The sequence below is a fragment of the Corvus brachyrhynchos genome, unplaced genomic scaffold (genome assembly GCF_000691975.1).
Source record: "Corvus brachyrhynchos isolate BGI_N302 unplaced genomic scaffold, ASM69197v1 scaffold149, whole genome shotgun sequence".
NCBI lineage: Eukaryota > Metazoa > Chordata > Aves > Passeriformes > Corvidae > Corvus > Corvus brachyrhynchos.
Window position 1 is genome coordinate 548,823 of NW_008240021.1, and position 11,376 is coordinate 560,198.

At 47.6% G+C, this 11,376-nt stretch overlaps 1 protein-coding gene across 1 annotated transcript in view; it reads left to right on the forward strand.

The window, feature by feature from the left end:
• Nucleotides 1–11,376, forward strand: part of GART (phosphoribosylglycinamide formyltransferase, phosphoribosylglycinamide synthetase, phosphoribosylaminoimidazole synthetase) — a 36,432-nt gene that overhangs the window by 321 nt on the left and 24,735 nt on the right. The window contains exons 2-4 of the mRNA XM_008640679.2: nucleotides 2,782–2,839; nucleotides 3,026–3,060; nucleotides 7,188–7,336. Of these exons, the coding sequence (XP_008638901.2) occupies nucleotides 7,192–7,336 (145 nt within the window). The 5' untranslated portion in view covers nucleotides 2,782–2,839; nucleotides 3,026–3,060; nucleotides 7,188–7,191. The remainder of the gene's footprint in view (nucleotides 1–2,781; nucleotides 2,840–3,025; nucleotides 3,061–7,187; nucleotides 7,337–11,376) is intronic.

Sequence of the window (11,376 nt, forward strand, 5' to 3'; positions counted from 1 at the left end):
TTGGCTCTCACAGCATAACCCCCACAGCGGTACCCGCAGGGCATGGCCCTCAAGGCGTCCCCTTCATGGCACATCCTCTCATGGCATGGCCCTCATGGCATCCCCGTCACGGCTTGGCCCTCACAGCATTGCCCTCATAGCAATTCCCTCACGGCTTGGCCCTCACGGCCAAACTGGTGAAATATTTGCTTGAAGTAAATATTAAACTTCGAACCTCTCTGGTTTCGGACTTTGACTCACTTGGGTTCTTTCCCTGCTGTTTGCAAAGTTGGGGGCTTACCAACTTTTTTTAGAATTTTTTAATCTATCCAGTAGATACTGGAATTAATGAGCAGAGTGAATAATTATTCCCCTATTTTGTGTATGTACCTGGAAGGGTAACACCGAAAGGGCGTTTCAAGGATATTTCTCCCCCTCATGGTGGTACAAAACACTGAGCGCTTCCAGCATCCTACATTGCTTGAAGTGTCAAATTCAGTACTTTGGGGGTGGTTGTAAAAGTTTATGATCCTATTTATTTTTAGCAGCAAAACTTGAGGGAATGTTTTGCCTTGAAAAATGCCAAATCCAGCTGTTTGGAGGATCACACATGGAAACAAGGGGCCTGTCTTGTGGAGCCTCAGCTTGGGTCATGAAGGACACATAAAATAAGGACTTTTCTTCTTTTATTTTGTTTTCTACACCACACTGAATGGCAGGAGGTGGAATGAGATGATTTTTAAGCTTCCTTCCAACCCAAACTGTCCATGATTCTGTACGGCCAGGTGAGAGCCAGGAATTCATCCTAAATAAAACACGTGAGCAGAAAAAGCTTATTTAAACCAAAGATCTAACTAAAAATCATCATTGCCAGCAAATTCTGGAGGCCTCCGAGCTACTTCAGCAGGTCTTCATGTATTGAAGTCTGAGGAAATGAAAAGTTTTCTAAGGCTGTGTTTTTCTCCTTCAGGAAGAGCCTAATCCTGTCCCAACCTAACCTTGCAGTTCTCTTGTGGGATTCTGGCCATTTTGCAGGTTTGGTTGCTATGGCTGTTTTTTGTTGTGCCTCAGAGCTGCCTGCACACTTGACACCGTGAATTCCATCTGGAAACTGAGCCACACAGAAAAAAAAAATGCAGAGAGACATCCCCAGCCCCTGATTCCATGTCTCTTCCTGGGACCAGGAACAGGCTGGGGCAGGAGGTGGGAATGGGAGTGCAAACTTGCAGCCACCGAGTGTGTCCTGGTCACTCCATCAGTCGGGATGATCCGAGGGCACCGCTGGGTTTGCTCTCTTCACCGTCCCTGGCTGCCTTGTGCTGCTGCTTCCCTTGTGCTCCTGTGGTGATCCTTCATCCCTCAGGGACCTAGCTCAGCTCGCTAAGCTGGGAGTATTTCCTTTATATATGCATACAGATATAGATATATTTACTTTGCTGCATTGGTTACCATTGTGGTGTCAGCTTTCCAGCACTGTTTTCCTGATCCAAGTGACCGCACACCCTTGGCACACACGGGAGGGAGAGGGAAGGAGAGCCTGGAGGTGGAGAAGTTGGTGGGACCAATGGGGAGCAGCCCCAGGCAAGGGCAGCTCAGCCCTGTGTGCGCCCGCAGTCGCTGAACCTGCAGCTTGCGCATCCCGAGCCTGAACAGGGGCCAGCAGCTGGCAGAGATTCCCTGGGAAGGCCGGCCCGGAGCTCCCCTCCTGAGTGCCAAGCTCTGGGAGCACTCGGAATGTGCAGTGAGCTCCTAAGGAGAGACTCAACCCGTGGATTAATTCAGAGAGCAGAAGAGCTGGGTTCAGCCCATGGGGGTCTGGGACTGCATAGCCTGGCTGTGAGCGAGTTTGGGAGCTGAGTAGAGGATGGCAGGGTGGGTCCTCGGAGGGAATTGAAGTTGAGAGGAGAAAGTTTTAAGTTTGAAGTGGGAGGAGGAAGTTCCAAGTTTTGGCTTCTTCTCCAGTCCCTTCTTTTGATTATTTTATCCCATAACAGGTCTATGAAAAAACCCCTAAAACTCATAAACAGCTCAGACTGCTGGGGTCAGAAACACACAGCCCTCAGTGGGGTGGGAACTGCACAGCCTTCCCAATTTGGGGTTTTTCCTGACTCCTGTGAGAATTCTTTTTTTTCTTCTCCTGCCTGACTGCAAGAGGAAGAATGAACCTTGTCCTTTAGTCCAGAGCCAAGTGCTGAGAGCTCCCCTCCAGGGGCTGGGGGTTGTGGGGGTTGAACCTTTACAGTGACACTGGGTCTGCACTGTTCAGGAAAGTGCTGCCACTGCTGGGCCATTTTCCAGACTCAGCTCTAAGAAGGATAGGAGTTCATTGCATCCCAGGATAGTATGGGTTGGAGGAGCTTATCTAGTTCCACCCCTTGCTCTGTTGAGGGATACCCTCCACTAGACCAGGTTGCTCCAAGCTCCGTCCAACCTGGCCCTGAATTAAGAACACTCTGGACAAGGACCATGTCTTTGATCTAAAGAAACTTGAATTCCTGCATCAGGTTTCCTGAATTCCAGTGTTGGGAAGCAAAGATATAGAGGAGCACAGAGGAAAGCAACAGCACTGGATCTTAATTTAAAAAAATACACAGTCTGAAGCAGCAAGCTTCAGTCAGAGCCTTTGCTGTTTGTGCTGGAGTGCAGAGATCTGATTTTAGTTGCACCTTTCCTGCTGTAGTTTGAGGTAAAGTGATAAGGCACTGCCTTATTGAAATACTCCACCCAGCTGAGATTAAATATTTAGGTGTCTTGCATCACACTTGAGAATAAATTGCTTAAGGAGTTTATGTTTTCTTACAGAGTTCTGTTCATAAATGCAGCCAAGGAGCTGAGTGTAACCCCCAGGTCTGTGCACAAGGTAAGTTTGGGAAGGTCAGTGGCTCCTGTCCCTGGCCTGTTCCTGGGGAAGGGACAGCACCTGAGTGCCTCATGTCACTGCTCCCTGTATCTGGAACCTCTCCGTGCCCTGTGCAGGAGTCGGGATGGGGAAGGCTCTCAGGACTGTGGGCTTTGCCTCCCTCACTTGATTTTCTGTGCTCCACAGGCCCTGGTCGAGAGGAGGAGTTCCCTGGTTTGTTGGTGAGCCCCAGCTCCTTCCTGCAGTGAGGATAAAGGTCTCTGGGCTGATGCTCATCCCTGCTGACTTTGTCCTGGCATCCTCGGGGATAAGCTCTGGGAATCTCCTTGTCTTCACTCTATCCTTGCCTCCTCTCCTCCTGGATACATGGAGTGATTAACTCGTTTCTTCTTTCCTGTTCTCACTTCTTATAAGGACCTAACAACAGACCCTCCCCTGAAATGTCACTTACCTTCATTTTAAAACATCTTTTAAACAAACATCTCCTTCTTTACCGAAGCAGACAATGGTTGCAGAAGGTAATGATATCCCGTGGTTTGGAATCTTTAAGGATTTCACATGTTGCTTCCAAAAATCTCAGGGGTTTGATAATCCTCACAGAGTAAATATCTACCTTGTGAATGACTTTAGGTCTTTTGAGAACAAAGTTTTGACTGCTGGATTAGTAACAAAAATAAGAAGGAATGTTGCCTCTTGGAATCTTCATTTTTAAAGTGAGGTCCTGCTGGGCAGCAGAGGGGCCTCCGTGCTATGTTTGAGTGTCAGTGCAAAACAGAAGCTGCCATGGCTACATCTGAGCCTCCTAAACTGGCATTGCCACCACAAATTCTTCTCAAGCCACATTCCTAAATAAAAGTTGCTAGGATACCATAGTGGGATGCACAAATAACACTGACCTTCCAAACAAATGTGTGAAACTTAATTTTCACTCACATTTTGATATAAAATGATTAAATATTATTTGAAAATATCAGACATGGCTTGTTCTCTTTACTGCTCCCATATAAAGCTTTGTCCTGTATGTGATGAATTCTTTCAGCTGAGAGTAGCACCAGAATATGTTACCTCAGGGAAGAAAAGGGGGTGATTCTTTGAGTGAGTTGCCATCGTGGTGAGTCACTTGAGGTGGCCACAGTGTCACTGGGTCTTCAGGCTGTGCTGATCAGCAGTGTGGGCTTAGTGGAGTGTGAATTTCTTAAGGGCCTTAAGCTGAAGGAGAGCAGGGCTGGATGGGAGATTGGGCAGGAATTGTTCCCTGGGAGGGTGGGCAGGCCCTGGCACAGGGTGCCCAGAGCAGCTGGGGCTGCCCCTGGATCCCTGGCAGTGCCCAAGGCCAGGCTGGACATTGGGGCTGGGAGCAGCCTGGGACAGTGGAAGGTGTCCCTGCCCATGGCAGGGGTGGCACTGGATGGACTTTAATGTCCTTTCCAACCCAAACCATTCCATGATAATTTGCATCATACCCCTTATTTTTCATACTGTTGATTACATAGACTAATTTTTATTTATTGCAAAACTGCAGATCCTGATTTTTAGATAAAAAGAGAATGTTCCCAAGCTGATTAATGAACATTTTTTAACTGGAAAAAAAAAACCTGGGATGGGACAGAATTTATTTTGCATGTTTAGAAACAATAGGATGAGCTGCTCCTGTTCTGCAAAGCTTTTGCCTCTCACTCCTAGAGCATTTGTAGGGAAGCTTCTGTTGCCTATTCCCAGCTGGAATGGCCAGAGTTCCCTGACCATTGGCTGCCTGCAGGGTCATCAGTGGGGCGGGAATGTTGGGGCAGGGACATTTTAACCAGGGGCTGCCAATCTCTGCTCTCTTTGTGCCTCTGAGCTCCTGAGTCCTGCTCTCCTCAGCCTGGTACACATAGCACAGAGTGAGTATGGGCTCTCTTGGGTTTAAATCATTCTGGTTTAAAGATTTTAAATTATTAAATTAAAAAATTTTAACATCTTAGAAGTTAAAATTTTAAAATATTTTTTCAGAAAATTATGTTGTGTATAGTTCAACTTACTATTGATAAAACTTGCCTTAAAAATGCTGTTTAGTGGCCACTGGCTCTGGGCACCACTGACAATGCTCACTTAACTTCAAGGAGACAGCTGCCTGCTGTGTGATAAATGCTCTTCTATATTACTATTATAGTACTGTCTTTATCTAATTCATCCCTTTGTTCTATCCCTCATTCTTTTATCTTTTCTTCTTTCTTGAGTTGTAATATAAAAGAGTTGATTATAATGGGGTTTCCCAAATATCTGTACCAAAACTGATCATTTTTAGCCTGAGATTTTTTTATTGCAAGTAATTGTGGAGTTTTAAAATTAAAACATGTCTGCAACTTTGCAATATCTGTATTTGGCCCAACACTGGATTAGAAACCTGTTGGTGTTCCCCAGCATGAAACTACCATTAAATGTTAGCTCTGGTGTCTTGAGTTGATAGTGAACAACTCAGTGTTAATTTTCTATATTTAATCCTCCTATCCGTGTTTATTTTGACTTTATTCTACCTAGATATTTTGCCTAGTCCAGATGTTTTTCCTCATCAGGGCATCTTTGCTCAAGTCAAGCTGTAGCAGCTGATGTGAAGGAAAGGCACATCCCTGCCCTATCTAAAAATCTGCTTTGGATCATTTTTGCTTTTCCCTTAGAAATCTTTTAGGTTTTGTGGGTTTTTTTCCCCTTTTCTAAGATAGATTTTGTGTTGTCATCCTCTCTTGTCCTCCTGCAAAGGAGAGATCTCTGAGCTCACCTTGGGGCACTGGACAAGTGCAGGTCAGTGACCAGCTGCATGAAGAGGGTGGCCCTGGTTGTGTGTTGTGTGTGCTGGGATTACATCAGGGACACTCGTGGTTCCTTTTGTCCTAAACTCTTATCTGGGCTCTGTTCCTCCTCCGGGCAATGGGAGAATGGGAGGGGATGCCTACAGCCTCTGCCCTGGAGCCAGGCTGGGAGAGCTGGGGGTGTTCACCTGGAGGAGAGAAGGATCAGGGAGAGCTCAGAGCCCCTTGCAGGGCCTAAAGGGGCTCCAGGAGAGCTGCAGAGGGACTGGGGACAAGGCATGGAGGGCCAGGAGCCAGGGAATGGCTTCCCAGTGCCAGAGGGCAGGGCTGGATGGGAGATTGGGCAGGAATTGTTCCCTGGGAGGGTGGGCAGGCCCTGGCACAGGGTGCCCAGAGCAGCTGGGGCTGCCCCTGGATCCCTGGATTGGGGCTTGGAGCACGCTGGGACAGTGGAAGGTGGTTGGCAGGGGGTTGGAATGGGATGAGCTTTAAGATTCCTCCCAAACCAAACTGGCTATTATTCTAGGTCCAAATAAGGACATACATAATTAGTTTACAAACTATGTCCTTCCTTTTTTTCTTTACTATTTTCTGACTTCCAGTGGGTTTTGTCAGTGCAAGTGAGCTCTTCCATCAGGAAATGTGTGGAGAGTGCACACAGAAGTAAATCTCAGAAAGCAGAGGCTTCCAGAGCTGCTCAGAGAACACGTTGTACTTTTGCCGGGAGCCCCGTGTGCGTAAGCTGTGTGTGCACACCCGGCTGATGACGTGCTCACCCATGGACCCGCTCCCACTGGCCAGCAGCATGTCCATGTGTTTTCTCAAACCTCACTGGAACAGGAGAGTGGAGTGGAAACCCCACACTACGTTGTCTGAGTGAGCTCCTTTATTAATGCCACCTGTTGCTGGCCTCGTGGTTGTTCTCTCCCAGGAAAGCCAGAGCTGGAAGTTATTTCCACGTCTCATTGCTGGAGCCTTTCATTTCCATGAGATGTTCAGAACTTTTCAGGCATTGCCTCTAAAAACTCTTGAGTGGCCCCATCCAGCTTCCAACACTGTACCTGCAGTGGGTGCATCTCAGAAGGGCTTTGACCTTTGCAGACTTGGATTCTCCAAGGAATTGTTGCCCAGAGAGGCTGTGGACTCCCCATCCTGTGCAAGGCCGAATTGGATGGGGCTTGGAGCAACATGGGACAGTGGAAGGTGTCCCTGCCCATGGCAGGGATGGCAATGGATGGGCTTCAAGATCCCTTCCAACCCAAACCCCTCTGGGAATCTGTGATTCTCTAGGCTGCAAATCCCAGCCTGGTCACTCATCATGGTTTTTCTTCTATCCCAGACTCCTGTATGAGTAGGAGCAGTTTCCAATGTGGCAAAATCAACCCCAGGATGATTTTCCTGACTGGTTCCTGGTATGCTCTGGGGCAGTTCAGCCTTGGAGGTTTAGTGTGTATCACATCTGATGAAGTTCTCCAGCACTTTGTGGTGCCTGCAGTTTGCTTTCCCCACCTCCCCCAGCTAATTCCAGCTGTTTTCCTTGTGTCCTGATTTTCCTGCAGACCCATGGCTGAGCAGGTGCTGGTGATCGGCAGCGGAGGCAGAGAACACGCCCTGGCCTGGAAGCTGGCCCAGTCCCCACACGTGAAACACGTGTTTGTGGCCCCGGGAAATGCAGGGACAGCTGACAATGGAAAAATCTCCAATTCAGGTAAAAACAAAAAAACACCATTTTTAAATTTGATAACTCAACCGGGAAAGTCTTGAGCTGAAATCACAGCTGGTAGTGTGAAAGGATGATGATTATAGTGACATGATGATGGTGAGATGATGATGATGGATTACCATTTTTTAAGGTTTTGGGCATGTAAAATATATTTTAGATGCAGTTAAGAAGAAAAAAAAAAGTCTGAGCAAAGCCTTGTGTAAGTTGTGTCATTAATTTTATAAGATCTCAGCTATGATATCTCATTCTTTATGCTTGGGTTTGGAGGATTAAGCCAGAGCTGTTCCTCTGGGAATTCAGCTCAGGATAGTTGCTGTGGTTCCCACCTCAGTTTCCTCCTTTGTTCTCAGAATGGTGTTGAAACCCCATGATCACCACAACCCGTGACAAGAGCACTCTGTCACTGTGAACATAAATTCATTCCTTTGTCTTAGTGACCTTAAGAAATCAAGGTTATTTTCCAATATTTCTCTCTGTGTACTGGCTGCCTGGTTTGAGCTCTTAGTTTAACATATTAAGCTCTGACTGGCTGTAACTGAAGCTTTTCATCGTTTTTGGTTTTGAGAAATCAAGCTTCAGAGGTTGCAAATTGAGTATCCAAAATTTGGTCCTGCATTTCAACAAAATGGACCAGGGAATCGGTCCAAACCACAGAGATTCCTGTGTCCTTTCCATACTGGATCCTGAGGGAGGGGCTTTACCCCACCTAAGACTTCAGTTTTCCCTTTAGAACGTGTGCTAAGATACAGAATTCGAGTTAACACAGGATGCATGTGAGTGTGGATCATACCCATCCATTTTCTGCACTCGTGTTGGTGTGGGAGCAGCTCTGTGTGTTGCTGTCTCGTGTGGAAACCTGAGTCCTGTCAGGTTCTTGTACAGCAGGGAATTATTGTCTAGAATTCCATTGGAATGCTTCATTACAGGCTTTTTAAAGAACTTTGTCCTTAACTTCTCTGACCAGTCACAGCATCGTGAGTTGCTCTGTTGGGCCTCTGAGGAGAGGCCTGGAAGGAAGAGCTTGACAGGACCAGAAAGTGAAAAAACCCCCTTTACCTTTGTGCTAAATGGGGTCGGTGCCAGGCTGCAGGGCCTGTGGAATGGGAATTCCAGGGGTTTTTTTTCTTCAAGCTGTGCCTTTTTAAACCCCTGCTGGTTCTTTTTTCTCTCTCATTCCATAAAAAAACTTTGAACCACCAGTGGATGATGGTTGAGCTCGAGCCAGGTCCACGAAATCTCCCATGTGGAATAAATTGTTTTGCTCTGCACATGGGCTCACCTGTGCTGTGGGAGAGAAATCTTCACCAGCCCAGGAAGAATCCAGAATTTGTGAAGAGTTTGACTTATGTGGGTTTTTAAGGAAAGAATTTGGCTCACCTGTTCAGGAATTTCAGTGCTGTCACTGGGGCCTTGATTTAACTCAGGGTGGAAAATGGGAAACAGCTTTACAGAACCACATGAGCCCTGTTGTGTTGTGTGGGCAACAATACCTGGGAAATCTGGGAATGTCTGGGAAACTCCTTCCCTGCTTTCTGGGGATTTTTTGGTATAATCAAGATTTGGCTCTGAAAGTTTCTTCTGCCTTCGTGGGTCACAGAATTGCCTTTAATTAACATTGCAACTCCACTGGGTCTTGGGTGATTACTGAAACGTGAAAAAGTGAGCTGAAAATGATAAATAACCTTAAATCTTTCAAACTTTGCCTGCATTCAAGTAAGAAAAAAATTTTTGTGGTTGATCTAAGCTGGTAATTGTTTCCAGCAATAAAGAGGGATTTAGGCTGAGTGCCTAAATACAGGTTTATGTTCAATTTAGACTGGATTATCAGGGCAGTTTTGGTGCAGAAGCACAGACAATGGCTTGCTGAATGCAGACAGACATAGGTGTGTCTGTGAGTGGGCTTCACTATCCTGACACCTCCTTCTGTCACATTTTACTTCTCAGTGCAACTTGTGCTCTTGAATTTAAGCTCCACCTTTGAAAGCCTTGGTCCAAGGTCCTCCTGTCTGTTCCAAAGGAATGTTCAGCTGTTGTTTTAAGCAAACACAGTTACAGAAAGGTCCCCTTTCAGTCAACAAGCTGAGGAAAATGATGTTTGGGAGGGAAGTAAAATCATGGATAATCAACATGATTTATTCCTTCTTGTTTGTTGACAGGACATTTCCCCATCATGTAAATCTTGTGCCACACTCACTGTTCATATCATGAGTAGATCAGACCTGCAGCAAGAAATCTGGGGTGAATTCCAGGCTCTTTCTTTTCTCTGCTTGGAGAGGGACTGGGGACAAGGGCTGGGGGGACAGGACACAGGGAATGGCTTCCCAGTGCCAGAGGGCAGGGCTGGATGGGAGATTGGGCAGGAATTGTTCCCTGGGAGGGTGGGCAGGCCCTGGCACAGGGTGCCCAGAGCAGCTGGGGCTGCCCCTGGATCCCTGGCAGTGCCCAAGGCCAGGCTGGACATTGGGGCTTGGAGCAGCCTGGGACAGTGGGAGGTGTCCCTGCCATGGCAGGAGTGGCACTGGATGGGCTTTGAGGTCCCTCCCAACCCAAATCAGTCTGGGAATCTGTGATCCTATGAATTTATTCATCCAGGATGGGGAGCACACAATGGCACAGACACAAAATCCTGTTCTCTCCTTCCTCTCTCATCACTTCCCAGAAACTGATTGGAGGGACCATCAGCTCCCAGTGTATTGGCAGTCTTCTGCCATGTCCCAAGGGAAACGATGAGAGAAAATGGCCCTAAGTTGTACCAGGGGAGGTTCAGATTGGAGATTGGAAACATTTTTTCCCTGCAGAGTGGTGAGGCTTTGGGATAAGCTGCCTGGAGTCACTGTCTCTGGGAGTGCTCAGGAGGAGTCTGGATGTGGCCCTTGGGGACAGGCTTTGGGGTGCTGCTGGTGCTGCTGGGGTGGCACTGGGTGATCCTGAAGGGCTCTGCCAGCCCTGATGATCCTGGGATTCTGTTCTCCCCTTGCCAGCCCTGTGCCCTGGTGTGCTCAGTCTCCTCCCTGCATAAGCAGCCAATCCACGCTGTGCTCATCTCTTTTTTGGCTGTCTGGATCCGTGTTCCCATCCTCTGCAGACCTTGGCTTTATTTATTCATGATAAAAGCAGTGGAATTGCAGAGCTTTGCGTAACTTTTGGATCATGAGATTGACATTATTGTCTTTGGTGCAGGACGTTTCTTTTGTTTGCTCAGTTTGGGGCATTCCAAGTGTCATCACACCGAATGTTTGTTTTTGGAAAGATCATGGTTGTAACAACTTGAGCCCACATATCCTCAGCCATAGTGACAGCACAGTGTCCTTCTTAATTAAGTTCACCGTAATATTAAAAAAAGTTCTGATTCCCCTTGGTTTCAGAGGGCTCAGTTTGGTGCAATTTTAACTGGCACTAAAGAAAGAAAGAAAAAAAGAAAATAGATGAGTTGGAATTCTACCACCAACTGTTTGTTTCATCCCCAACACCCTCCTGGCACCAAAATCATAAAATCACAGAATTGTGGAATGGTGTGGGTTGGAAGGGACCTTAAAGCCCATACCATGAGCAGGGACACCTTCCACTGTCCCATGCTGCTCCAATCCCCAGTGTCCAACCTGGTCTTACATCTGTAAAGCTCCATGGTGACCATCCTCAGGGAGGAAACTTGCTGGAAAGAAATTTTTTTTTCCCTTTTGAGTTTTTTTTTTCTTGGATTCTTTGCAATGTGGCTTGTGCTGGCAAACACAAGGGGGTCAGACCGGTTTGCTGGCTGGCAGCCCAGGGGATCCCAGAGCTTTTTATCTCACCTCCAAGAGCAAGGTGGGTTGACAGGGCTATGAAGGTGGGGAAGGGTCTGGAGGGGCCCCATGAGGAGCAGCTGAGGTCCCTTGGCTTGTCCAGCTGGAGCAGAGGAGCCTGAGGGCAGAGCTCCCCGGGGCTGCAGCTCCTCCCGAGGGGCAGCGCAGGGACAGCTCCGATCTCTGCTCCAGGGACAGGGACAGCAGCCAGGGAGCGGCTGGGGGCGGGGCCCGGGGGGGCGC